Raw genomic sequence first — 26240 nt, 5'->3', positions numbered from 1 at the left:
TGACAACTATGCACCTCCTCCAGCATCTGCCAGCAGCTTTTACCATCCAACTGCTGCAAACCAAAATACCATGTCAACCTCCACCTGTTACCTCTGCCAGTCATCTGCACCACCACCACCACCACCACCACCTTCACCTGCAGATTCTGGCAGAGAGAACAAGCCTCAAACTCCAGCCTCTGTAACACATCAGCAGAACCCAAAAGAAGCCCGAGCATGCACCTAAAACTTCTGCAAGCAGAGTCTTCCAGACAACTGTAGACAAAGCCTTAACATAAGCATCTGCCAGACAACAGCCAGCTACCTCCACCCCTACTAATGCTTCCTAACTGCCTCCACCTTCATCCAGCAACCTGCACCTCTGTCTCCATCTGCAGACTGTTCCTTCCACTGGACTTTAATAATCCCACAGTTGATTTATGTGATTTCTTAATGGACTTTGTTGATGTACAGTGTTTTAAACTCACAGATTTTCTTTTTGCTTTTTTTCAGGTGGACTTCAGAGACATCCAGATGTACAGGAGCTGATGAAGGCCCATTCCGACAGTTCCTTCTGCTACAAGATCTGTGCACCAGAGGTGTCTTTATCTCCTCCTCATCCTCCATGATCAACACCGACTCCTGCTCCTCTCCTGAACTGAAAGCTTCTCTTCACATGGACCCTTCAACTCCACAAAGCTTCCTCTGATCTCCTCCACAAGTCAGCTCCAAAACAGACAAAACATTGGACAATTGGTACTTTAGACAAGCAAGAAATATCTGCAAAGATAACTAAATATGTAACTTGTGTAGATGTTTTTTAAAGATAAAAATATGACAAAAAAATGACATATATCTTCAAATTATTACAACTAGACTAAAACAAATACTTATCTGATAAAAGAAACAGTTATTTTTTCTCTCAAAATGTAGGAAATGTTTTTAATTTAACATCTTATTTAAAATAAGGCTCTTTAAATCAAATGTAACTGAGTTAAAATAGAATATTGTGCTAAAAAATGTCATCCTGACTGAATGTGTTTTTATTCTAAATGACATCCTCCGTTCGATAAGATAGCATAAAGCTAGTGCAACCATCTGTCCGTAAATATAATTCAACAACATGCAAATGTTCATTACTAACATAATACGTAATCATTTAAATTTTATTTGGCAACGTGTAAAATGTATTTCAGCACAGAACTTTTATCTTAAGCCGTTAGTTGACTGTCTGGTGAGCTCTGTGATTGGATAGTCTGAGAGCCGCAGTACCTGTAGTTATGTTTGGTGCTTCATTCATTCAAATTAATAGATTGATAACATTATTGAAATAGAAAATGTGTCTTTGTCATAGTACCTGCAACAAATAGATTAATAAATATAGTTATTTGAGTTGAAGTCACTCAGGAAGGCAACATGAAAAAACTTCTAAGAAAGAATTATTATATTTCTCAAAGACAATTAGGAACTATAAAGTCTCAAACAAGTTAAATATTCATAAATAATACAGCCTGATGAAAAAGACAACAAAAACAAATATATAATGCCTTCAATTATTTCACATTAATTAGATTTGACCTTTGATAAAAAATATTAAGTCTAGTTTTTGACATCAATGTGAGTCACTAATTGTTCAAACTTTAAAAAAAATAAACCTTCTTGTTCACTTCATGTCAAACTTGTTCAATCCCTTTATTTTTGAAAGATTGTTAGTTTATAAAAACATTTTACATGAATTTTCAAAATAAAATTGTTTCGATACAAAGATCCTGAAATCTGTGTTTGGACTCATAATTCTGATACAATAACTTTAATTAGACGGCCCTTAAACTTTGTTTTAAAGGCAAAAGTAGGCTATGGGACTGGTAAGTGCATTATTCTGATTTACAAAAATCCTAATATGGAGTTACTTGAGTTAATGATTTCAATTGAGTTTGAAATTAAACATGGTGGCTGTGTCACCGTGGTGGAGTCGGTGTTTCCTCAACCAGTCTGGAGTTGGATCCCCAGCTCCTGCAGACACATGCCGATGTGTCCTTGGGTAAGTCCCTTTTCCAAAAATTGCTTAGAGTGTGAATGTGTATGAATGGATAAGTTAATACTGATAAAGACTTTATAGCAGCCTCTGCCATCTGTGCATGACCTGCCATAGAAAAGCCTAGAGTCTCTTAAAAAGCACAGAAAAACCAAGTCCACTTTCCAAGACGGAGGGCCAGTCCTCCTCCCTGCACTGGACTTGGCTTACTCCAGATGTGGTGGAGTGCAGAGTCTTAGTGTAGAGAGGCCACCTTAAGAACAGGGTCTTCACTCTTAAATACTGGTAAGCATGTGTCCCTCATATTAATGTTAAATAAATAGCTAAAGGCACATTCTTTCATCTCCTTTCAACTGCTCTGTGTCTTTAAATGAATCATTCAAATCAAGTAAAAAACCTCAGCAAACTTATAATACTAAATAACCCATGGCAACAGCAAAGCCAAACTAATTCATGTCAAAATTTAAACGTATCAGATGAGCATGAGTTCAAAATAAATCCTGTGTCCTTAGAGCAGTTTTGAGATGTATCAATAACTTCTGGAATCAAAGGAAGTAATAGCGGGGTACTGTAATCAGCGGGTACATTCTCAGAGAAGGAAAGGAGGAGGGAAGCAGAGCCACACACACACACATACACATACACATACACACACATACCATGTAACGCTAGCTCAAAACAGCTCAATGAAAGACTTCACTATATCCACTGTATGCTGCACTACAGAGTGAGTTGATCTGTTCCAAGTGAAACAAAAATACCGACATTATTGCATCACTGACCTTCTGTCAGGCTGCTCATGGCTTTCATCTTGTTGACCTGTGACTCAGAAATGTCAGCCCTCTCCTCCGCTTCCCCCAGTTCATGTTGCAGTTAAAAGGAGTTTAGTCATGTTGCTGCTGGCTTGTTCCTCCTGTTTTTATGACACATGATTTTTGTGTTAATAAGTCTTTAAAAGCAGCAAGATATCTACATTTGGGGGGTAAGGGTGGTGGGTGTAATAACTTGGAAATAGAAAATACCGACAGCGCCACCTGGGAGCTTGCACCCCAGGAAATACAAGACAAAACTTTGAAGATTATTTCTTCACATTTTTAAGGCACACTGAGGCCCTGCACTCTGAATGTTGGATAAATGCTATGTTCTTTGCATAAACTATTAAATACTGCTATACAGTTACACTTCATTTGACTACTGACCCTCTGTCATACTTTAATCAGTACCTCTATAGTTTTAAAATGCATTCATTATAGTAATTCCCCTAAGGGTATGTTAATTTAATACAAAACTAATTTACACCAAACTGTAAATGATGAGTGTTCAGGGGCGCTGGTGGCTTAGTCGTTAGTGCACACGTCCCATGTACGGAGGCTATAGTCCTCAAGTGGGTGGCCCAGGGTTTGAATCTGACCTGTGGCTCCTTTCCAGCATGGTATCCCCTCTCTCTCTCTCTCTCGTTCTCTCGTCCTGGTTTCCAACTCTATCCACTGTCCTCTCTCCAAAAAAGAAACAAAAAAATGCAAAAATAAATCTTTACAATAAAAATCTGAACCAGTTGCAGTGAGAGATGCAAACTCAGTATTATAGTTGTTCAATTTTGTTTTTCAGGTGCAGCAGTTCACATGATTCACTGTATCTACTCTGTAACAAATGTCCATGACTTGATTTGTTTTACTCGTTTTATTTGACATGAAATCAGGCTATAGAGTTAACTGCATTACAGTCATCACTTAACAGATCATCAGTGTTGTCAGAGATAATAATACTGGTGTCAACTTAATCAGAGTGATAATAATCTTCAGTGTAAGTGCAAAATACAGATAGAAATAAAAACTACCATAGGTTGACAGAGGAAGACACCGAAAGCAAAGGATAGTGTCCACAAACGTTTTTAAAGTCTACTCAATATCAGAGTCCAAATTTAAAAAAGAAATCTCCCTCTACCTGTTTATAACACACACCCATGAACATCTGAGAAAAAGAGTTACCCAAGCACACACACATAAGCTGGGATTTTTTTTTTAAGTATTAAAACCAACATGCTTTTTTTAATTCTCCATCATGATTTCACTTGTCCCGTACATAACATGGCATCAGCCAACACATTCAAAATATCAAAGCTAAAAGAAAAAGAGATCCTCTGTGCGTGGTTGAGGAGTCGGGGGCTTATTTGAAGCTCCAGGGCCCTCTTTAACTCCCACTCAAACCTTATGGAGTATAGTCATCATAGGGCCCTTTGACAGCATCAGTACAGGCAAAATAACAAGACAACCTCTTTCAAACCCTGCCAATTTAATACTTGACAAAAAATACATGTGCCTGGTTATACAACTTCTGTTGTAGTGTTTTTGTACCCGTCTTCTTTTTCTTACAGCAGAGACTGGTCGTCTAAAGAGGTATCGATTAACTCTAAGCTTCTGAGAAAATACAGAAAAAAAACACAAGCCCTTCAGTGCTTCCAAACATGCAGATAGGAATGTCGTGTCAGTGGACTGCTTCACTGTGATTGATGTGAGACGTCAGACAGTTTGTTTCATGCCGCATCATCTTTAGCATCAATTTAACAATATTAAGCATAATGTTTAAAATAATGCCAAGCCTCTGGATAAATTATTGTGTATGCTTCATAACACCATAAATTAAAGATAAATAGGACTGGCTCCAGGCCAGATTCAGTAACTGGGTTTACAGTTTGAAGAACTTTCTACTTTAAGGCCTCCTTTTGTTTTGTTTTGAGCCTGTGATGTGAGTAACAACAAAAGTTGATTTTACACTTAATAAACTGTCCCTTTAATTTTGAAGACTTAGGTCATATTAACCAGCATCATCTTTAAAAAGAATCCAAGTTCTCTGCGCCACTTCCACACTGCATAGCATACAGTACTGTAAAGTTTCCAGCCACACATTTTGCATGAGCTCCACTCAGATGCCCCAGGAAGTTGAAGAAACTAAAGTCTAGAGTATGTACAAGGCGTTAAACACCTGCAACTCCATCGAGTCTTACCACAAACGTCAGCCCTGTGGTCCATCGCTGCTTGGAGTGCCAGATCGGAGACACAGGAGCTCTTATTGTCACAAAATGTTCTACGCATGTTAGAACAACTATAGTATTATTTTTGCTACATCTCCAGGTCAGCTCTGTCTGGAGTGTCAGTAGGAACATCCCTCTAGTGGACACACAGCAGGACTGCATGCAGCAATGAATGCTGGTGTGTTACATGGTGGAGGACTACCTTTAGTGTGGTCAGGAGGATGTTGTATGAAAAGTGAAGACTTCCCTTGATCACAGCAGGAACATTGTGAGTCAGAACTACACACATCTAGAAAGCTGGAAATAGAAGGACATGAGGAAGAATGAAAGCTCAACCCAACCGCCTGCATTTGGAATGACAAGAAGATGATATGTAAGGAAGCTTAGTGTGTGTGTGATCATGTTCATCACCATCATTAATGCAACTCTCTTCAACCCATCCCTCTTTAAGTGTCTGTATTGCTCTATATTGTCTTTATCTTCCCCTGCATGAACATGCGAGATGTTAATGTTCTGCAAACAAAGAGAGCGCTTAGAGCTCAGCCCATTTTCACTCTTTCCACAGGGTCTCTTAGGTCTCTGGGTTGGGTGTGGCCAGAAGAGGCACATTGTCCCTCCTCCTCCGGCCCAGTGGGGGGCGCCTGTACTGCTCCCCGTCGGCCAGCGACTGGGGCAGTGGCTTCCTCTTGCTCTCTGGCAGCAGCAGGATGGACAGCACAGCCAGCAGGGCCAAAGAAGAGTAGACTACGTGATGCAGGAAGTAACCGTAATGGTTCCTAAGGTCCATGAGCGGAGAGCTGAGGCGGCCCACACAGCCAAGAGCAAGCACTATGCCCACACCAGTGCCCCTGCAGACAAAACCAGTGTCACCAGTGTCAGTTAAATCACATATATGCTGCCATTTCATTTTTATGCTTCAGTCCAACTTCACAAAACTCCAATGCGTCTACAACTCAATACATGTTCATAATCAACTTCAGAGGGGACAGGTTGTGTTTGAAATGTTCTTAATTATTCAAAATAATACTGGAATTCAGTGACGGAGTATTCATGTTACCTGATGACTGTGGGCATGATCTCTCCAGTGAAGAGGATGCAGAGCGAGGCGGTGGCCTGAGAGGAGAAGAGACCCAGCACTGAGAAAACGGTGATGGCCGTCTCACTGAGATCTACAAGGAGAAGGAGGGACAGGCGTCAGTAATTATGGATTACCTTTCAGAGGGGGGCGTTTTCTGCCATGAGGGGTAGATACAGAGAGCAGAGAGTAACCTCTCAGAGGTCAGCGCTGCTTCCTCTCCGCCTCTGATGCATGGTTTTAGAACAGCATCTGACACATTATTGACTTTGCTGCCACTGCAGTGTCCTACATAAAGTAAGTGACATACCCCTCTCGGGCCACAAGGGGGAGACTTAGACTGAGCTTTACAAAGGTAAAGCATGCTGTAAAAAGAGGCACGTGGAATGTCATTCAGAACAAAGATGACCTTTTTTTCCGTAATTCATGAAAAAGCACAAGCCCACTATTTAGGAAGTTAGTGCTAAATGTATGATGTAATATGACAACAGATATAAGCTTAACATCAAATAAAAAAAAGTTTAACTACTGCTACCCTTTCTAGCTAGAAGATACAAGAGCTTTAACCCTAAACAAGCATGAAATAATGTTTCTGCAACAACTGGGGGTGATTTATGGGGAAGTGACGGGGGTCTACATGTCCACCTCACGGGTAAAGACTATTAATAGCTTCCTTCATGTGACCCGGGATTTACTCAGAGGAAACAATGTTGTGCAGCCAACAAAGGCCTGCTTACACTCCATGAGTCCCAGAAGGATCAAAGAGGCCAGGCCCGTCATCGTCATGGAGAGGAGAAGGATGCCGCGGCGACCGAACCTGTCTACAGTAACCCAGAGCAACAGCCAGGCACCACCGCCTGCACACACGGACAGCAGGTAGGTCCAATAGAAGCTTGGGGCTGTGCCTCTGACGTCACCTCGGAAAGAGCTGTAACAGTGGCTTATGCCGTGTGAGATGAACCTGATGGAGAAAGGACAAAGGGTAAACATTCATGGCTGAACTGGTTTTGAACAGAGTGTGCTTCAGAGTGGGAGAATAATGATGAAACAAGTCTCTACAGCGAAGCCTAACAGAAGTGAGATGACTCGCTGGATACTGCAGTGTTGCTAACTCGACTCAAAGAGTGCGCCATGACTTACGAGGTGAAGCCCAGCACACATATGTTCTTCCAGATGTTCTTGCTGTGGAAGAGCTCAGGGAAAGACAGGTGGGGGCGTGAGGAAGGTGCCGGCTCTGAATCCAGCTCTGCAACGAGGAAACACGGGAAAACATGTCTTCTCTTTGAAATTGAATTCAACAACACCTGAGACATGATTGTCTTTTTAAATCAATAACTAAATGTTAACTGGTTTTCTAAACTGGTTTCATCTTAGAATAAACATGTAAAAGAGTACACAAGCTAGGTTAATACCATTACAATTCCTTCATAGTTTAATGGCCAGTTACAGTTATATAAGATTCATTATCTGTTTAGAAACAACTGATAGATTATGTAACACAATGAAAAATAAATCAATAAGTGATTATAGATGTTCCTGCAGCCGAGCAGCTCCTGACACTGCAGGCTGACTGTTCAGGGGGTTACCCTGCTGGTTATTTACAATGAAAGAGTTGTTTGTTGTCATTTTTGTGTTTATTTTAGAGCCTGACCGATTAACCAGCCAGCCATTAATATCTCTCAATATTAGCATATCCAGTGACTATCGACATCGGCTAATTTTGTCGCAGATATGCGCCGTTATTATTAGATTTATTCACTAGTCATACAGCGTTTCTTTCAGTAAGAAGTTACTTTCCAGTTGAGTGAACATCTTGTCTGTAAGACATGTTTATTTACAATGCATGTCCACATGCTCTGTATCTATGATTGGTGTTCATCTCTAAAATCTAAAATAAGTGATGCCAGAGTTTCAATGTAAAATAAAGTGATGTCGTTTCCTTTGTCTGGAAAATGACAACAAACTTAAGCCATGTTCAAAACTTCCTTAAAAGGTGTGTTTACATGTGAACTGTTTTAGAACGCAGTGATTTCTCAGCAAAGATTTTTGCTGCAATAAAGTGCAGTGCACTATAATTCCATAGTTTTGCAGGAAATGTGTATCTTTAATAAATCATGAATTATAATTGACCATCATGGCTGCTCTTGGTAGTGGTTTGTGATGGAGTACTTAGGATGTGAAATGCATTGCAATAAGTAGACCATAAATAATGGAGGCACCATAAAGCATGATGTCCATTTTACTAAGCACTGTATCAAACTACGGTATAGCTGCTTTCATTTCAATGGAGAGAACCTGAATGTAATCCTAATCACAGCACACACCTGTGAAGCTTTCGTCGTCTCTGTTGGAGTTCCGTCTCTCGCTGAAGGAGTTCATGTCTGCAGATCTCTCCGACAGAAGGAGCCAGCGTGGAGATTCTGGAAATACTCCTGGAATGCTGCAGGAGAGCAAATATGAAGCATAAATCAGGCTCACACTTTGATCTTAGCAGACCTTTATCCTCCTGCAACACTAACACTTGGAGATTATCTCCTTCAGCAACATGGGTCACAAAGTAACAGAATTATTTATTCTGTAATCCACTCTAATCTTCTATTCTCATTAAAAACCTGCGATAATGCTGGTAATCATACTTTAATCTCTGTTAATTTGATTTTTGAAACTGCTGAAATGGCTAATCTAGTAACAGAGGTCTTAGATTGACTGGCGACCTTAAACAAAGTAGCCCTAATGCATTCTGACATGAGCTGAAAGGCTCAATGAGGCCTGGGGATTAAGATCAATATGATCCAACAAAGCTTTCAGAATGTCAGGTAGCATCCAGACACTTTATCAAAGACTGTGAGGGTCCTTTGTTCTCTCCTGCAGCTGCTCAGAATTAAACACAGAGTGCATACCAGTGTCAACAAATGTACAAATGAAGTCGTAAACATCAAAACTAAAGTCGAACAGTGAAAGGTAAGAAAACATAAAGATGCTAACTTTTATACTCTTACCCATAACTGAGAAATAGTGTTAGCGGGGCGGCACCAGCTCCCAGGAGGCCCCTCCAGGACTGGCAGCCCAGAGCGACGGCCAGCAGCAGCAGCTCTCCCGCTACAGTCATCAGCCCAGCAAGCATGGTGCCCACCAGCCTCAGAGATGGTTCACACAGCTCCAGACCTGACAGTCAAACACATTATAACCCCACTGTAACTGTGAAGACTGTTTCCCTGAAGAAGTGAACCACAAACTATGGACGGTAAAAACTATTTCACTTCTACTACAACAACAGCTGCTTCATAATGAAGAATAAAAAAACATAAAAACTATCAGACTCATGTTTGGTATTAATAGATTACATCTGCTTTTATCACTGTGAACATGTTATGGTGACCTTAGCATTTAGCTCAAAGCATTAGTGAAAATAATCTACTGTCTCACAGAGGTGTGGACTCTTTTCTTAAGTCTTGTTTTGACTTCAAACAAAAACAGTGTGTGTTGCAAGTGTTGAAAACTCACGGGTGATGTACAAAGTGAGATATACTCCGGCACTAGCTGCTGCCAAACAGAAACGCATGACGATGAAGATGGAGGGGTATGGAGAGACACACACCAGCACCCCAAACACCACTGACAGGGTCAGGGAGGTCAGCAACGTCTTGGACCTGCCCAGCCTGCAGAAAAAAAAGAGATGTATTAACAAACGATCTGACCTCAACATGTGGAATTTTTTATCCCAATCTACATGAGCAACAGCAACACATACATGTGCTACTAAAAAATATTAAAGGTCACATATTATTCTCTTTTTCAACAAGTATAATTAAGTCTCAGAGCATCCCAAACCATGCCTGTGAAGTTTCTTGTTCTAAATCCACTCTGATCCTGTATTTGATCATGTCTATAAACCCCTCTATTTCAGCCCTGCTCAAAACAGGCTGTTTCTGTGTCTGTACCTTTAAATGTAAATGAGCTGTGTCTGACCACGCCCCTCTCCGGAAGTGGAAGTAGCTCGGGCTTTTTGCACCATGCTCAATTGTTTACAGTGGGAAGGCGGACTCAGAGGTCAGAACAAACACCTAGCTGTGAGAGTGTCACCCCCCTCGGGGAGAGGGTTACTTCACTTTGTGATGTCACAAAGGGATAATCTCCAAACGGCCTGTTTGAGCACACAATTTCTAAAAAGTAGAGCAGGTTTATTGACAGGCTAGGGACACATAATAGAAAAACAACGGGTATGTAGCATAATATGTGACCTTTAACAGCAAGAGGGGTACAGAAAAGGCTAAAGTGACATTTAATCAATATATAATGTACCTAAAACCACTGCATGAAATATCAACATTTATAGCATCATAATGTAGTTTAATGCATTTTTAGACCTTTTTTTAATGTAAAAGAAAACACTGCCTAAGGATTGGGAGTCAGTATGTCAGGGACTGTAGCCTCTGTACACGAGATGCCTGCTCTGCCAACTGAGCGTAATCAGAACCCTCAAATACATAAATGTTTTATAAACACTTACTAAAAAGGAAATATGAACTGCATTGTCACAACCTGATCAGTGACTCAGCTGCATGTGTGTGTGGCACTTCGTTTCCAATCTGCATATTAGCACTGTTACTTCTTTTTACCGCCCAAGAGGCTAAATTAATTCCCTGTCCTTAACAAACAGATGCTATGCTCAATTGGTCAGCAAATTAATGAAGGCTGTTAGCTAATTAACTGTGCATTATCTCACTTGCTATTTCCCCAAACTACCGCTCCTCCTGTGTGACTTTCAATCTCATAACACAGGCTGGATCCATTATGTCTATAATCTGAGGTGCATGGGGTTTGCCTAATGTGGACTTCTGAGCATGAGATCCTCAGATCTTGCAACAACAAAAAAAGAAACTTAAATAATGAAATAACCCTTGAATTCTCTAATGTTAACTTTTATTACATGTATTGCTCATGTGTAGTCATTGGTATCTGGGTTCATTATTTTGTTTGTACCAAACCAAACAGGATTCCTTTGTGTACGCGTGCGTGTGCGTGCGTGTGTGTGTGTGTGTGTGTGTGTGTGTGTGTGTGTGTGTGTGTGTGTGTGTGTGTGTGTGTGTGTGTGTGTGTGTGTGTGTGTGTGTGTGTGTGTGTTGGATGTGAGGTAGTAAAACTGCAGAGTGTGGACAAAGACTGCTGAATAAGGAACAAATGTATCTGAAAGCCTGAATGTCTGCATACATAGATTGAGTCGTATTGGAACATGATGCTGCAGCACATGTTGACAAGCTTGTTAAATAGAACCATCAACTTGTAAACTGTACTTCTGTGCTGCAGTCTTAACTTTAAACTATCTAGCCATCTGTCAATCCCCACAAGGTGCTGCAACAAGACACACTTATGTGTGTGTGTGTGTGTGTGTGTGTGTGTGTGTGTTTGTATGTGTGAGCATGATTACCTGTCAGCGGCATAGCCCAGGCCAAGACAGCCAGTCAGGACCCCCAGGATAAAACACACCTCCTCCACTGGTACCAGCCAGTACTGAGCACACACCAGATCCCACTGCGCAGACACAAGGGGGAGGAAGAGAGACGCCTGCCAGTTATTTTCTGTGCAGGTTAGTACAAAAATAAACATTGTACAGAACTACGTGTGACACAATATAAAATGTAAAAAGAAAGTGTTTTGCAGAAGAGATCATAATATTGTAACCCTCAAATGACGACTGGAAAGCAGACTCGACAGTAAACTGGTTATTTGAAAGTAGGCTTATTGGGCTTGATATACAGAGTAGGAAGTCTCAGCGTACAACTGGCCTATAAGACGTAATTCAGATGTAAATGCTAAATGGACTTTTACACCGCAGGTCACACTTACCCATTCACAAACTGACGGCAGAGGCTGCTGTGTAAAGTGTCCATCAAAAGTATCTAATCTCATTCATACAAATTCATACGCCGCAGGCAGAGCAGCGGGAGCAACTTGTGTGCCTTGCCCAAGGACACATCGAACATGTAGCTGCAGGAGCTGGGAATCAAACCCCTGACCTTCTGGTTGAGAGAGAACCGACTCTACCACTGAGCCTCAGCCGCTCCTTACATATCCAGTTTGTGAGACAACCAAAAGACAAATGGTAGCTGTTTCTTCTTCATCCTTCATCTCTGCATGTTTTTATTAATCCCAAAGCCAGAATGTTAAACCCAGTTCACTAAGCATTCACATTGAATGTTAGCTTGACTGATTCATCAAGACATTTGCTTTTGGCAAATACATTACTCAATAATTTTTGCTTTGATTCAAAAGACAGCAAAGGTTTTTCCTTGCATGTAAAAACACGTTGGCTGCACCTTCTGCTCACAGTGATTAATAATTATCTATCCTAAGTTGTGGTGAGGCCTCGATTAGCAAGCGAGATAACTGGCTGATAAGCTGCAGAGATTATGATGCAGTACAGAGTTCCAAAAGACTCAAGGAAAAACCCCATAACACAATTTGTAAAGTGGAGTCCATTTATTACACACTGTAAAGCAGACTCCATTGTGATTCATTCACTTACTGAATAGAATAACAAATGATTCTGTGGCCGTACTTAACAGTGCATCCACATGTAAAGCCTGTTAAGATCATAAGACATAAATCTGCTCTCAGGTGCGACTTTTCAATCACATTTAGCCAAATCGCTGATTTGCATTAACAGCTGAGCTCTGCTCATGTGGCTGTCTACCGGCCACTGAGAGCCAAATGGTTTTAATGATCTAGAGAGAGGCAGAGCAGAGAGCCAGTGATAAAAAGGCCTTGCATAATTGGAGCCTGTGCACGGAAACATAAAAGCCTGTCACATAATATCAGGCGTTCCTATTGCTGAAGGCACAGAGCCACAATATTGCACACTAGCCGGTTAAAGGGCAGCATAGCAACCCATGGCGTTCATACGGGTGGAATGCTTTTGACAACAGAAGGAGGGAAAATGCATACAAACCAGATAGTAAACTGCTCAGACTTGTTTTGGGAATGACGCTCAGGCACCAATCAGGCATGTGCCTTTGGGGAACTGAAACAAGCAACTATATTCTTCTTTTCCTTTCATGTGCATTATTGCCCACAAGAGCCTAATACACCCAGTTACATCCAAACTTTATAGGCATAGGCACTACACTGATATTGTTACGACAACAAATTTTGAGGGCTGAAAAAATTGAAATCCTGGTGTATACTCGTCACATTGTCAACAATACAGTGACAGCATGTTGACAGTTATGAGTGAGGGACACTGTGTGTGTATTGATCAGCGGCAGAGGCAAAGTTAATAAGAGGCTGCGTGTTTCCTTCTTAACAGACTGCCAGCTCAGCAGAGAAAAGGAAGAACTGGGAGGAAAACATCACCACGACAGCAAACAACTCTTCCTGAGTCAAACCTTACTAAAGAGCCACGATCTTTACATCTGCTCTCAGATCATGCTTTGTAAGTACACTGTGAATCAAAAAACACAAACGTCACGATGCTTATACATGTCGTACGTCCATAACAACGCTCCTACTAAATGACTCCCTTCGCAGAATTTATGTATCCTCGGCTTGCTGCAGTGGTGCGGGTAGATTACCGGGCCAACTGCCCTTGTGCCGCTGGACTGGAGGCCTGGGTGTGGTTCCCATAGTAGTAGGCACAGAAATGGAAACACACAAGCCACAGAGCACAAATTACAGTGAATGGGTCAAAGATGCAGCGTTGTGGAAGGAGGTTCAAATCCTCTGTGTAGCTGGAAAGATCCCTGAAGTGTCCAAATCCCTGCTCTGCTAACAGTCATTGACACACTTGTAAGCAAGGCACTTAAAGGGGCCGTTCACTTCTAGGTTAACACAACCAGTGTACAGGACACATTTGATTTTAGTGTGCTTACTCTGTTTCCATCTATGCTGGAGTCTGGTTGTGAGCGCCTTACTTAGTCAGCTATTTGAGGAATTCTAACCTTTGACATGTCACACAATTTGCTTAAATGTTGTTGTTTTTTTTTTTTGTCATAGCTACCTCAGGTCGACACAGTGACGCAGGTAAAACTTCCATTTCTGAATCGGTCACTGAGTGTTCAACTTTGATTCACAGCCCTCTTGTCATTCTCGAGAAAAAAAAAGTCTAGCCAACAACTTCAAAGAGTCGAATTCTCCTTTTCAGTTTCACAATGTATGCAGCCAACATGGTGATATTATGGCCTGTGTTTTCAAAACCTTTACCCACAATAAAAACTAGAGGAGTGACACTCAGGTCAGAGATTCTTGTGTGTTACAGAAAAGAAGCATCTGGCCTCCAGCTGCAAGCAGAGATGAGGAAAAGGCTTCAGAGATCTTCCCACTACTCCACACTGTTTTTTTCATCACTCATAGTGATGCCTCAGGTGATGTATCACATTTTGATCTGGAAAGTCTTCACATATCCAGTCGAATTGATCAGCTTGATACACCAGTGCTATTGTCAATGATACACAACGCCCCAGATTTTGTACCATTTATCCTCCTTCAAGATCCAGCAGCCTAAACATTAGCGCGACACATTGTTTAAAAATTAGCAAAATAGTCAGTGATTAAAGGAATCTGTAAACTAGGAGGCATATTGTATGATTCCATCGTGAGAGACAACTTCAACTCCCATTCCCTATTCCCATCACTGCTCTAAGAGCTGCAAACAGAGCTGGATGTGTGAAACTGGAGCAGTCTAATGTCTGAATGGGGTGAAGATACACAACCCTCCTCTCAACACTGTGGACATAAAGGGCTATCTATGCTTGCTTATCTTACAAAGGATTAAAAAAAAACAAAAAAACACCTGCTTCTAAAGAAAGGAACGTAATACATCATATTGATGTTTACACTTTGAACACCTACTTTACAAGCAAAGACAAGAAAAGAAAAAGGAAAAACAAAGGGCATGGGGATTGAGGGTGTATGAGAGAGACCATGCCATAATGTAGCGTAGCTTTGTTAGTTTTTCTTATGTAATCATTTGTAATAGTAGCACAATAACCGCCACACACTGCTCATGGATTCATCCTCAAATTCCGTCTCGTATGAATTCCTCCAACATAAGTATTAAAACACAGATTCAGTCCGGAGATCAAACAGGAGCTTTGTGTGCTAACACGGCACAGGACATCTCCCAAATCTCTGACGTTGGAGTTTTCTTGAACGTGTCAACGAGGAAGTGTTTCCACAACAACTTCAGTCTCCACAGAACCACAACAATACTTAACGTGAAAAAATGAGGAAAAGCTGTAACTGATCACACACTATCCAGATGAACGGCTCTAAAAGCTGATTTCATGATGTATACAATGTCCTAAACGTTTTGGCTGCATGGTAAAGGGCTTAACTGTCTTTAAAGCCATTTCGAGTGAAAAGGATGACCCATATAAAAACACTGGTTTGTTCCTTTACAGCTTCAGAGAACAGAAGAACTTCTGTCCAACTCAAGGGGTAAAAGTTTGCGCAGCTGTATTAAAGTTTTGCAGCACAATGCAAAAAAATTGAAGGCTGCATGCTCAGCAAGAGCCTCCTGTGGAGCAACGCGGGATAAAAAAAGAAACGCTCTTTTCAGCAAATTAGGATCCTGAATCCATACATAAACAAAAAGGGGAAGCCCTTCATCAGAAGGCCAAAACAATGAGAAAGGCCAGGACCATAATTAGAGAGCTCAGGAGGATCCGGGGCTGGGGCTTTACCTCTGTAACAATGTTGTTCCTTAGCCCCTCTGTGACGTTGTAGTCCCAGCCGGCCTGGCAGTCCACCACAGCTGACTGGCTGCCGTTGACATACTGCTTACACTGGGACAGGCCCCCGCTGTCCCCGGGCCTCTCACCCTTCTCCCACGGCAGGGAGGCGTTCAGAACCTCCGGCGATGGCAGGGGCCCCGGCAGATGGCAGTGGTGGGGCGAAGAGAGGGTGATTAGGGGGTCGGAAGAGAGCAGGAAGGCCAGGAAGAGGTTGGGCAGGATGGAGAGAGCGATCAGCACCCTTTGCTTCTTCCGTCCCAGAGCCATTACCATCACTTCCCCCGTGGGTGGCAGCGAGGGCGGGGCGGGCAGGGAGGACGAGGAGGGTGCTGGGGAGGAGGGCACCGGAGAGGAAGGGAGGGATGGAGGGGGAGCGGGGCATGGGGAAGGGGAGACCAGAGGAGGAGAGTCTGGGGAGGTCATCTTTAAAGGTGGAGCTGTAGGGAAAGTGTGTGTTGAGGGTTGTTCCCTATAGGCGCACGGAAGGAGAGCCGAAGAGCTCTGTGGAAGGAAAGATGGACACAGCATTATATCATAGTTTAAAAATCCAGTAAGCTTTTTAACCTTTAACAGTCGACATTTTGAAATACTCAGTAGGAAAAGCAGATGAAAATATTCTTTAGTTTTCAGTCATCTGTGTACTGAGGTACTCAAAGGGGATCAGCAACTATTTAGACACTCTTTCAAGCAAAAGCCATAACTTGTTCCAGCCTCTTGAATGTGAGCCGCAGGACGTGTGAGGATCAACTGAGCATCTTGTGTTATAGGCTAAAAATCAAGAAACTTCATGACATCCCCTTGTGTGTATGACCTGGTGTTGGGCTTATTCAGCTATTTCCTGTAGTTTTACTGTACATACCGTACCAGTTTTTATTAACCTACTTTTAATGTAACACAAGCTAATGAATTTGCTGTTTGCTTTGCAGGCTTTGGCGTGCATTGCCCTACACTTTAAAGAAGTAATTGCAGAGAGTCTCAGTGACTTCTGTTGTTTATAAGCTGTCAGTACCCATTTGGGTAAAAGTAAATGTAAAGACTCCCTCTAAAACCTGACATGAAATAGGTAAAATGATGGGGCTTTTCTCCTTCCCTTTCTGTTAAAACAGGCTGCTCTCTGTGCTCCCAGTTGAGGGCTGGAATGTGGACAGCCTGTGCTTTCCTCAGCAGCCTCCTCTGTCGGTGCACATGGTGCTCCCATAGCAGCCAGTGTCGCTGGGTTTTCCTAACACAGGGCCAGGAAGTCTCTCAAAAAAAATTAAAAAAAAAGGAATACCCCCCCAGGGTTACATAAGAGGTTTTTACACGAAGGGGAGAAGGACGTGTGTTGAATGTAACTCGCAGGGTTTGGCTAGTCTCCGTGGAAGTGCAAACTCACAAAGAAACACAACAGCAGTGTGAGAATAAACAACAATGTCGGGAGGTAAAGGGAGCAGGGCCAGGGACTTATAAGACTCACACCTGACCCGGCACACTGGACAGACACACAGCTGTTATTATAACATCTGCCGTGCTTCGAAACGGATATTTCCTACTGTTACTTACCCCTCCAAAATGGTTTTAAATGAGAGCCAGATCCCTACTTCGCGTTGTCTCCTCCTAACATCCAAAACATTGCGAGGTGAAACAGGAGATAGAGTACTTTCACCGCAGTCACCGTATATCTTCTACACCTTGATTCCAGTCTCCTTTGTATGTTACATCCAATGACATTTCCGTCCCGGAGAAGTGTCGTAGTCTCTGATGAACAGCAGTCCTGCCTTTGACACAAACAAGGACACTGGACTCCTGTTAGCCCTCCGTCGCTGGAAATGAGAGGATGCCCCGCAGGCTGCTACACTCTTTTCCTACCGTCACTGCTTATGGACGATATTGTTTAGTCCGGGTTTCTGCCTGCTGACATTACACTAAATAAATAAATAAATGAAGCATTATAGTGTCCGACATCATCTTAAAGGGACACACAGTCGACCGTGGACAAAGAGCGGGTGTGAAGCTGCATTGGGGAGAAGCCTGTTTGAACGAGCGAACAGCTCCGCCGGCGGCGGCACACTTCGTGTAAAGTCGGCAAAAGTCGTCAAAACGACGTCTTCTTCTCCTTCTTCTTCTTCTTTAGGTTTCAGTGGTAGCCAGCATCCAAGCTGTTGCATTACTGCCATCTGCTGGATTTGACTACTCTTCACATTCTTTAATCCTCCTCATTATTCTCAACTAAAAAAGAAGATCAAAGATGATTTAACAGGCATTAAATCCATCTGTTTATACTTGTATATGTTCTATTATCTTTGTTCTATGTGTTCATAAAACTTACTAAATCAACATTTATTTTCCTTTCCTTCATAGTTACTCCAAGTCTACTTCAGCTGTCTCAAACATCCACATTGGAGCTGGTGGCCATGAAATAGCTAAACTGATGTCCTTGGCATCCCATACCAAATATACCTCAACCTGAAGTGCAATTATTGGAGATGACTTAACTGTCCCAATACATATTCAAAGAGCTATGGACCTAAATCGTTTCTAATTATAAAGTATAATATAAAATAATAAAGTATTGTGTTGTTGCAGATCCATATACCACAATCCCATACTCAATCCTAGATCTAAGTAATGTCACATATATGAATTTAAAGAAAGCAATGAGCTCCCCAGAACACCCCACAAGACATCTCATTACTTTTACTACTTTCGATATTTATCAACAGTACTTCTTATTTGTTCCTGTCATTTCAGCCTGGCATCAAAATACACCCCCAAAAAATATAAAAATCAACTCATTCTGGGTTGTTCCCATTCAATGTCAAACCAATAAAATCCCATTTTTTATTCTAGAAAATAACATAATCTTTGTTTTTTCACAGAGAATTTAAATTGGCACTTTAACCCACCCTATTTTAAATGCCCTGTATTCTGTTTTTGAATTGCTACGTTACTAATTTTGCACCATGTTGCACCAATTTCTCCTTTGTTTTGCCTTTATTTTCAGGAACTGAAACTAGAGCTGCTTTAACTATGCCTTCTTATATTTTGTTCCAAGTGATGTTCCCTCGTCTTACTGCTATCAAAGATTGTCTATGTTGAGATGATAGCTCACTCAACAATTAATTACATTCCTTCATTCATTCAATAATAGACCAAAAACACAATTTTCAATAAAAAACTATTCAAGTTAGTATTACTTGTACTACTGTATTACTGTGTTTAGGGGAGGGATCCAGAGAACAGAGTCTGACATTGTCTTAGTAATTGTTAAACGGTAAATGGACTTCAGCTTGTACATCACTTTTCTATCCTTCTGATTACTCAAAGTGCTTTTACACTGCAGGTCTCACGTATCAATTCACAGACTGATGGCAGAGGCCGCTGTGTAAAAGTGGCCCCTCAGTATTAGCTAATCCAATTCTTACACATCTTTGCGCCGCCAAAAAGCAGAGGGAGCCACTTAGGGTTAAGAGTCTTGCCCAAGGACACATCGGACATGTTGCTGCAGGATCTGGGGATCGAACCCCAGACCTTCTGGATGAGGGGCGACCGACTCTACCAACTGAGCATCAGCCACCCCAAACACATTGACTTCACTTTAACTTTAGTGACTTCAGAGACGCAAGGACATTATCGTAGCCTGGAAAGAAAACCATGTGAAAAAAGTTGACATGTTGGTGATAATGTACGGTTAATCTGTGATCGAATTCAGAATGTTTCCAACTTTTTTTTAACAGGACAACTTCTATTGGTTTAGCCCTCACCCAAATGGTAATGCCTGTAAAGATTCACTTGGTGGCACTAACACTCTTTTGATGCTCTGATAATGCAGTGGCCAAAAATGGAAGTCCTCACAGGACTACGCAGACATTGCTGCAAGACGTTTGAATGTGAGTCATCACTTCCAACCTTTAAAAGTTATTGTCACATAACAGTGGATGACAAATCTCAAAAGTGCTCTTTCATTCTGTTAATGACAAAGACACTTCAATTTGAACAGAAATGAACCATTACATCATGTTTTTGTGTTAACGTATCCTGTGAGACCTTGTGTTTTGTCAGCCAAGAAATGATAACATCTATGATATTGTCAATCAACCACTTGAAATCTTGGCTGCCTTACCTCCACTGGTGAGTGGACAGGTATTTGTGTTCTTGTCTTATTTATGAGATAATTAACATCGTAGCCCAATCCCACAATATTGGTGGAGTTCAAACAAGAAATAAATAATTGAATGATTTTATTTTGGTATCACAACAAGGCCACTTAAAACTCAAATTTTGAAAGAAATAGTCAAATCTGCTCAATGCCATAAGTTTATTTTTTTATTATCAGAACACATTATTGATTATTGATTCGAGTAGCAGATGAATGTATAGCAGCACAAATTTCCTGCAGGGGGCAATAAAGTAGATCGTACGTCTCTTTTAGACATAACATTAATATCGTGGCATCACTGATAATACACAGTTACACTTTACAATACAACCACATGAGCTGTACAATCTAATCATACTGCATTCCTATAAAATCAGCCTACAGTAATCACTGAAGTAGTCTTTTACAAATGAATAAATCATCCCCAAATGATGATACACGGACAAATGTAATGACCTAGTAAAGGACAGACTTTCTTTTTTTATCAGCACACTTGGACTAAATTGTTTTATTTGAACTTGTTGTTGTTAAGTATTTGAATTGTGCTCATTTTACCTTTATCATTTTATTACTTTAATTTATGGTGGCAGACAAGGGCATCAGTACCGCAAAGGCCGAACCGACTCACATTTGGAAAAATGTGCAGAAAATTCAGAAACAAAACGCAAAAGAAAAAGTCCATATTAATGCCCCTTAATATATTCTGCTCTTTAAACTGTGTTTAAAATATCAAGTCAAGTATTTTATTGTCATTAAATCTGCCTGTTTATAATTTAATAATATGTGGATTTTGATTATCTGATCTATAATATTAATACCTCCAGAAGGTTTAATTTGTTTTATCACTGCTGGACTCTGGTTATCTTGGTACTATATATAGAAAGTTGTCTGAGAGTTTGGTGGGAACCTAATGCTAAAGGGATGTGAACATGTGAAACTGAACAGCTCAAGTTGTTTAAAGTTTCTGATATTTGGACTAATTGTTGTGCTGTTTGTGTTTTGCAGACAAGAGTCCAGCTTGTTTTAAATCAAACTCCTTTTCAGGATTTTGAAGCTCTGTGCCTCTCTGTGAGATTCAACGGGTGTTCATATGGTCTGCTGCAGTTGAGTAACTTGGTGAGGATAGGTGAAATACAGTCTTTCTTCACTCTGCGGAGATGTTGCAGTCCTGGGACCACAAATTGCCCCACAAGTCGGTGTTGGACATTTCAACAGACATGGTCACACAAGAAGTTATTATGTGCTGCTCAATACTACAAAACTAGTAGAGCCTGTGTCACACTTTCACTCTCCTTTGCTAAACAAGGAGCCTATTAAAGAAATGATATATGTTTTTAGAAATATAAAGCAGGATAACATCAGTGTTTGTTATTTACTTCATAATACAGAAGATTTGATTAAAATCCTTATATGTTGTCATTATGCAGATTCACATTACCTGAAGTTAGAGGAGCCTTAGTTCATTAGCATTTTTCAGATTGTGTTTTATGGCCACTTCCAAACAGTATATATGTGAATGTATGTCCACGTGTACATGCATGTCCTCTCTCACATATTTTCAGGTCAATAGTTCATTCTTAGTTCACATGTGTTTTTTTCTCGAATGTTCCAGTTTTAACTCTTTCGCAAGTCAACATAATTATGATTCCGGCTTGAGGCTCCAGACACAAATAGCTTGTTATGTTTTGTGATGCTTTTGAGGAGTGTTTGCCTCACGTTTGTAGGTTTCTGTTTCTGATCATTTGGATCCCCATTAGCTTCAGCACAACGAGAAGCTATTCTTCCTGAGGTCCGCAGTTTCAGAGAATCAGAGATACTGTTTATCCATGCAGAACTTCACTCTGTAATATGAACTAATGACACAGAGACGTTTAGGTTGGATTATCAAACTGCACAGTTAACAGAGAGTGTTGGCCGATTTGATAAGTCATTTTTATTAGCTCAGTTTCTTTATTGTTGTATCAATAATGAATGTATGATTGATTGATTGATTACTGTTGTAAATAAAATAATATTAACTAGCATCTGTTTAGAGATGAATAGCTCTGACATTTGGTAACAGAGTGATCTTCAGTTTTGCTGCTGCTTCATTTAGATTTAGTTTATTTTGCCAATCACACATTTGAAATGCGAGGCTTCGCTTCTGAGAAGATTTTTAAAAATCACATTCACTTGTTATTTAATTTACATTCAAGTCAAGATCCAAAATGAAGTGCATGTGTAGTGTCTTTGTTTGGACAATCACACTGAGTTCATTTAAGTTTGGTTGTGAGACTGACTCCTATAAGGTTCCAGATGCAAAAGGAGCACTGTGCCCTGTTGGTGATCTGAGAGTTTTCAAATTGTCTTAACAGATGTTATAACTATCGTCTTGGGTAATGATACCAAAAAAAAACCCTTCTGTCTCTATCTCTTTATCCCTTCACTACCATCACAGCCACAGGAAGGCCCTGGCAGCCCGAAACACTGATACTATCTCTGCGCTCCTCATCTCTGTCCTCCGCTGTGTTGAAATCTTGCCCATCCCACAAAGGGAAACCGCTGGTGCGCAACGGTCCATGGCATGACGTCCGTTTCTGTGGCTAGACAAAGTGATGTTAAAGAATGTGGCAGATGCACTGAAGTAGGACGCAGTGGAGAGTGAAGATGCTGAAATGTAGATACTGAGTTGTAGTGCATTGCACGGTAATCGTAGTGGTTTTCAACTGTAAGGGAGCTCTGAAGCTGTTTTAATATCTAAAATCATATTGTCTCTTTTTAATGTTAAAAAAGTTCAGTTGTAATTAATAGTAATCATAGGCCTTGGCAGATATAGGGAAAACTTTTTCAAATTAAAAGCATTCATTTGTTTATTGAAGAAAACATCTGACAAAGTTTTAGGACATTAAAATAAAACTTTCTTTTTAATCCAACGACAATAAAAGGTAAAAATTTTTTACATGAATCAAAACCTCATCTAAATTATTTCAAGTAATCGCACCCTTATTCAGAAACCAAAGACGATGTATCCTCCAGAGAGAGGCACTTAGATTTCATTAAATGCCTAAAAAACCACAGGCTGTTGTGAAACCTTGTTGGGCAACAACACTTACAATCATCTCTGATCGTACACTTCTTGTCTGACAATGACACAAAGTGTAAGGTAGTTGATTGAGCAACGTTTGTCGAATCAAATGTGTATCAAATCAGTCCAAAGAAGAGAGAGGTTTTCTATGGACAGGATCAGTCGGAGTGGGAATGGGAATGGCAAGAAGCTATCTGGGACTTTTCAGGATTTTAGTTCAGTCAGATTATTGCTAAACTGAAGCTTTAGACCTTCAGGACTTTTTGGATTTGGACGACTACATATCAGCTTGTCCTCATCTTCAGTGGCTGTTTTAAAAATCTAGAATCTAAGGTTTCTTTTACTCTACAGGGTCTTCACACACAGTTCATACAAAGGATAAAATCACCTAAGAGCATCTGCTTTCCAACGAACCACACATTCTCCTTCTTTGTTGGGTCTTTATGTCTCTTTTTCAGCACTATAGTGTGCAGGGGGATAGTGATATTTTTTAGAAATACGGACGTCATGAGCCCCCCTCTAAACCAAGACCATTATCAGCAGACACCAAAAGTTAAACCACAAATTTGAAAGGATTTTGATTTTTTTTCTTCACATTTGTATCCTTATGTTGTCTGTACATTTAATTTTCCCACCATGATGTTGTTTAGAAGTAATAAACCGCAAGGCAAGGAATATAAGTGACCGTTTCTGTATCTCTCTGCCCCTGAACTAAAATGATCTCCACATGTTGAAGATGTGCATCGATAAAAACACAGATAGAATAGATGACAGAAATACATTAGGATCTGAAGAGTTTTGTGAAATGTCAATCTTGTGACTTTGAAAACATGTGTGCAGAAGCTGCAAACATTCCTATGTAAGGCTGACTACCTTGGACCTTGAATCTAGGAGGCCTGCCTTCACACAAACACTGAATCTGACGCCTGCAATAAGACATACGAGACCTGTAAGAATGTGGTTCTAAATGCCAGAGCACCCCTTTGCTCTCTACTCATCACCATGCATGTGCCGCTGAGACAGGATGTGTTTGAGAGTGTCCATCTCTTGTGTCAGCTGCTCTATCCTCATCTGCAGCTTCCGGTTTTCCTCCTGCAGCTGCATGGCCCTCTGCTGGGTCAGTTGGATTCTCCTGCGGGCCTTGTCACGGCTCTTTCTCACAGCGATGTTGTTCCTCTCCCGTCGCATGCGGTACTCTGCGCTGTCCTTGCTTAGGCTCCTCTTGTTGATCGGAGCCCGCAGAGTTGGCAGGAGGAAGGAAGGGAACTCCTGAATGGCAGAAAGACAAATAAGTTGTTTAAAAACTAGTGTTTTGTTTGATGTGTCTCTCATCCACAAATTGATCTCACAAACACACACCTGCTGAGTGTTGGTGTGGCTCTGGTGGTGTATGCCCCCAGTGCTCGAAGTGTTGCTAAGACAGGAGGTCGTGAACGGCAGGTAAGACAGTCCCATCATCTGCTCAGTCACTCTGTCATCACTGTCTCCTCTCACCAGCCCGTGCGAATGGCTGTACGGTATCATGTCCATCTGAGCCAGCTGATTAGTTGAATCTGCTTGGTTTGAGTTGGTAGGATTCAGGTTCTGGGTGTGGCCCTGACCCGTGTATGTGCTTGCCCACTCCTGGATGACAGAAGACACCCTGGAATCCGACATCTGGAGAGGTTGAGAGTAGAAAAATAAAGCTTCTTATGGGATGAATATATATCTTCCTTGCATATTGCATTGCTTCATAAGCTTTATTCTTGTGGTAAATAGACCAATTTGAACTCCTTTCTATTACTATAAAATATAAAACATGATGCACTGCAACATACTGTTTGTAGTTTTGACTCCAGTTGAAACACCTTAAAAAAAGGTTGCTTACATGTTATTGTCCCTGTGATGATAATGGAAAAAATGCAAACATCCCATGATGAATGCAAGGCTTTCACTCATTTTCAAACTTTTCTAAAGGGTTTTATTCTTTTATTTAAGTGTTTGCATCGTATTCTTCTCACACCACTTCCTAAAAAAATCCCCCTATGTGTTCAGCCTATTCTGACTTTTTAAGACAATCGCAATTTATCAGGTCACAAGTCCACGGGGGGGGATGGAGGATTGAAGTTTATTTTGCATTTTTTAATTATAAAATACAAAATACAAAAGCATAAAACAAGAGCAAATGTTACAGATGACAGATGCAACACTTTAGGGCAATTAACTAGAGCGTTGTTTAGAAGTAAAGACTAAAGTAACACTATGTAGGAACGGCAACAATATGACATTTAATGAGTTAATCAAGGAGATCCACGGGACAGAAAACAGGGACCATTTTGATAATCAATTTTTACTTTTTTGTTTAAATGAACGAAAAAGAATCACTGGTTCCAACTTTAAAAATGTGAATATGTGTTTTCTTAAATCTTCTATGGTAGTTAACTTGTTGTTCAGGTTTTGAGCGGTGTTTGAGACCAAACTTTTAACCTAAGAAATTCAACTTAAATGTGTTGTCCATTCTTTAAAAGTTCAGACAAAAATAAAAGTGAATAATGTGAGAAAACTTCAAATCAATTGACTGATCAAGTCAAACATTAGTGCAAAAAAAATGTATAGGCCTTGAAAAGCATATAGCGGTTAAATAAAATATAAATTGTTATTATTATTATTATTATTATTATTCTAGTTAACTTTAAATAAGAAGTCATTTTGCAGTGCGTTTTGCTATTTAGAGACCTTGGTAAAATCAGACAACCTTTATTTTCAATTCTTCCTATGGTTTATAATTTAAAGGTTTAGCATAACAAGAATATCTGATTAACACACACAAACTAATAAAGTTTAGATTTGACTTACCATGACTTAGCTTTCCATGAACTCTGACTCCTGCTGCTCCTCTAACAGATTGACTGACAATGATCTGAAAAACAAGAGACACACAGGTACCCCTCCAATAAACTCATCACCACCTCTCTCTCTCTCTCTCTCTCTCTCTCACACACACACACACACACACACACACACACACACACACACACACACACACACACACACACACTTACACTGTATATGGGCACAGGAAATTCAGAAATCTTTAGAAACAGGTCAAAGAAAGGTTCAAACCAATAAAACTTTTCGGCTATATGTTCCATTTTTAATTAAACTTTCTCACTCAGTGGCTTGAATGTCATAATGTAAATAATAATAT

General features: G+C 40.6%; 2 protein-coding genes and 1 long non-coding RNA gene across 3 annotated transcripts; all 3 read right to left on the bottom strand.

Moving 5' to 3' along the window:
* Nucleotides 1–1652: 1652 nt before the first annotated feature.
* On the bottom strand, nucleotides 1653–3122 carry LOC132994107 (uncharacterized). Its single transcript, XR_009676620.1, has 2 exons — nucleotides 3037–3122; nucleotides 1653–2983 (listed from the first exon to the last, which is right to left on the bottom strand). It is a non-coding gene; the product is annotated as an uncharacterized LOC132994107 (long non-coding RNA).
* Nucleotides 3123–3675: 553 nt separating this feature from the next.
* Nucleotides 3676–17904, bottom strand: slc22a17 (solute carrier family 22 member 17). The gene is made up of 10 exons (XM_061064266.1): nucleotides 17394–17904; nucleotides 15801–16352; nucleotides 11549–11652; nucleotides 9625–9779; nucleotides 9120–9285; nucleotides 8445–8560; nucleotides 7261–7366; nucleotides 6858–7081; nucleotides 6103–6214; nucleotides 3676–5893 (listed from the first exon to the last, which is right to left on the bottom strand). The coding sequence occupies exons 2-10, from the start codon at nucleotides 16272–16274 to the stop codon at nucleotides 5617–5619; spliced, it is 1734 nt and encodes a 577-aa protein (XP_060920249.1). The 5' UTR covers nucleotides 16275–16352; nucleotides 17394–17904; the 3' UTR covers nucleotides 3676–5616.
* Nucleotides 17905–22811: 4907 nt separating this feature from the next.
* On the bottom strand, nucleotides 22812–26068 carry cebp1 (CCAAT/enhancer binding protein (C/EBP) 1). The gene is made up of 3 exons (XM_061064719.1): nucleotides 25889–26068; nucleotides 24413–24709; nucleotides 22812–24322 (listed from the first exon to the last, which is right to left on the bottom strand). Exons 1-3 carry the CDS (start codon nucleotides 25889–25891, stop codon nucleotides 24044–24046), a joined length of 579 nt encoding a protein of 192 aa, XP_060920702.1. The 5' UTR covers nucleotides 25892–26068; the 3' UTR covers nucleotides 22812–24043.
* Nucleotides 26069–26240: the final 172 nt, after the last annotated feature.

Source organism: Labrus mixtus, chromosome 19 (assembly GCF_963584025.1).
Source record: "Labrus mixtus chromosome 19, fLabMix1.1, whole genome shotgun sequence".
NCBI classification, from domain to species: domain Eukaryota; kingdom Metazoa; phylum Chordata; class Actinopteri; order Labriformes; family Labridae; genus Labrus; species Labrus mixtus.
This window is presented reverse-complemented; position numbering and strand designations above follow the sequence as displayed.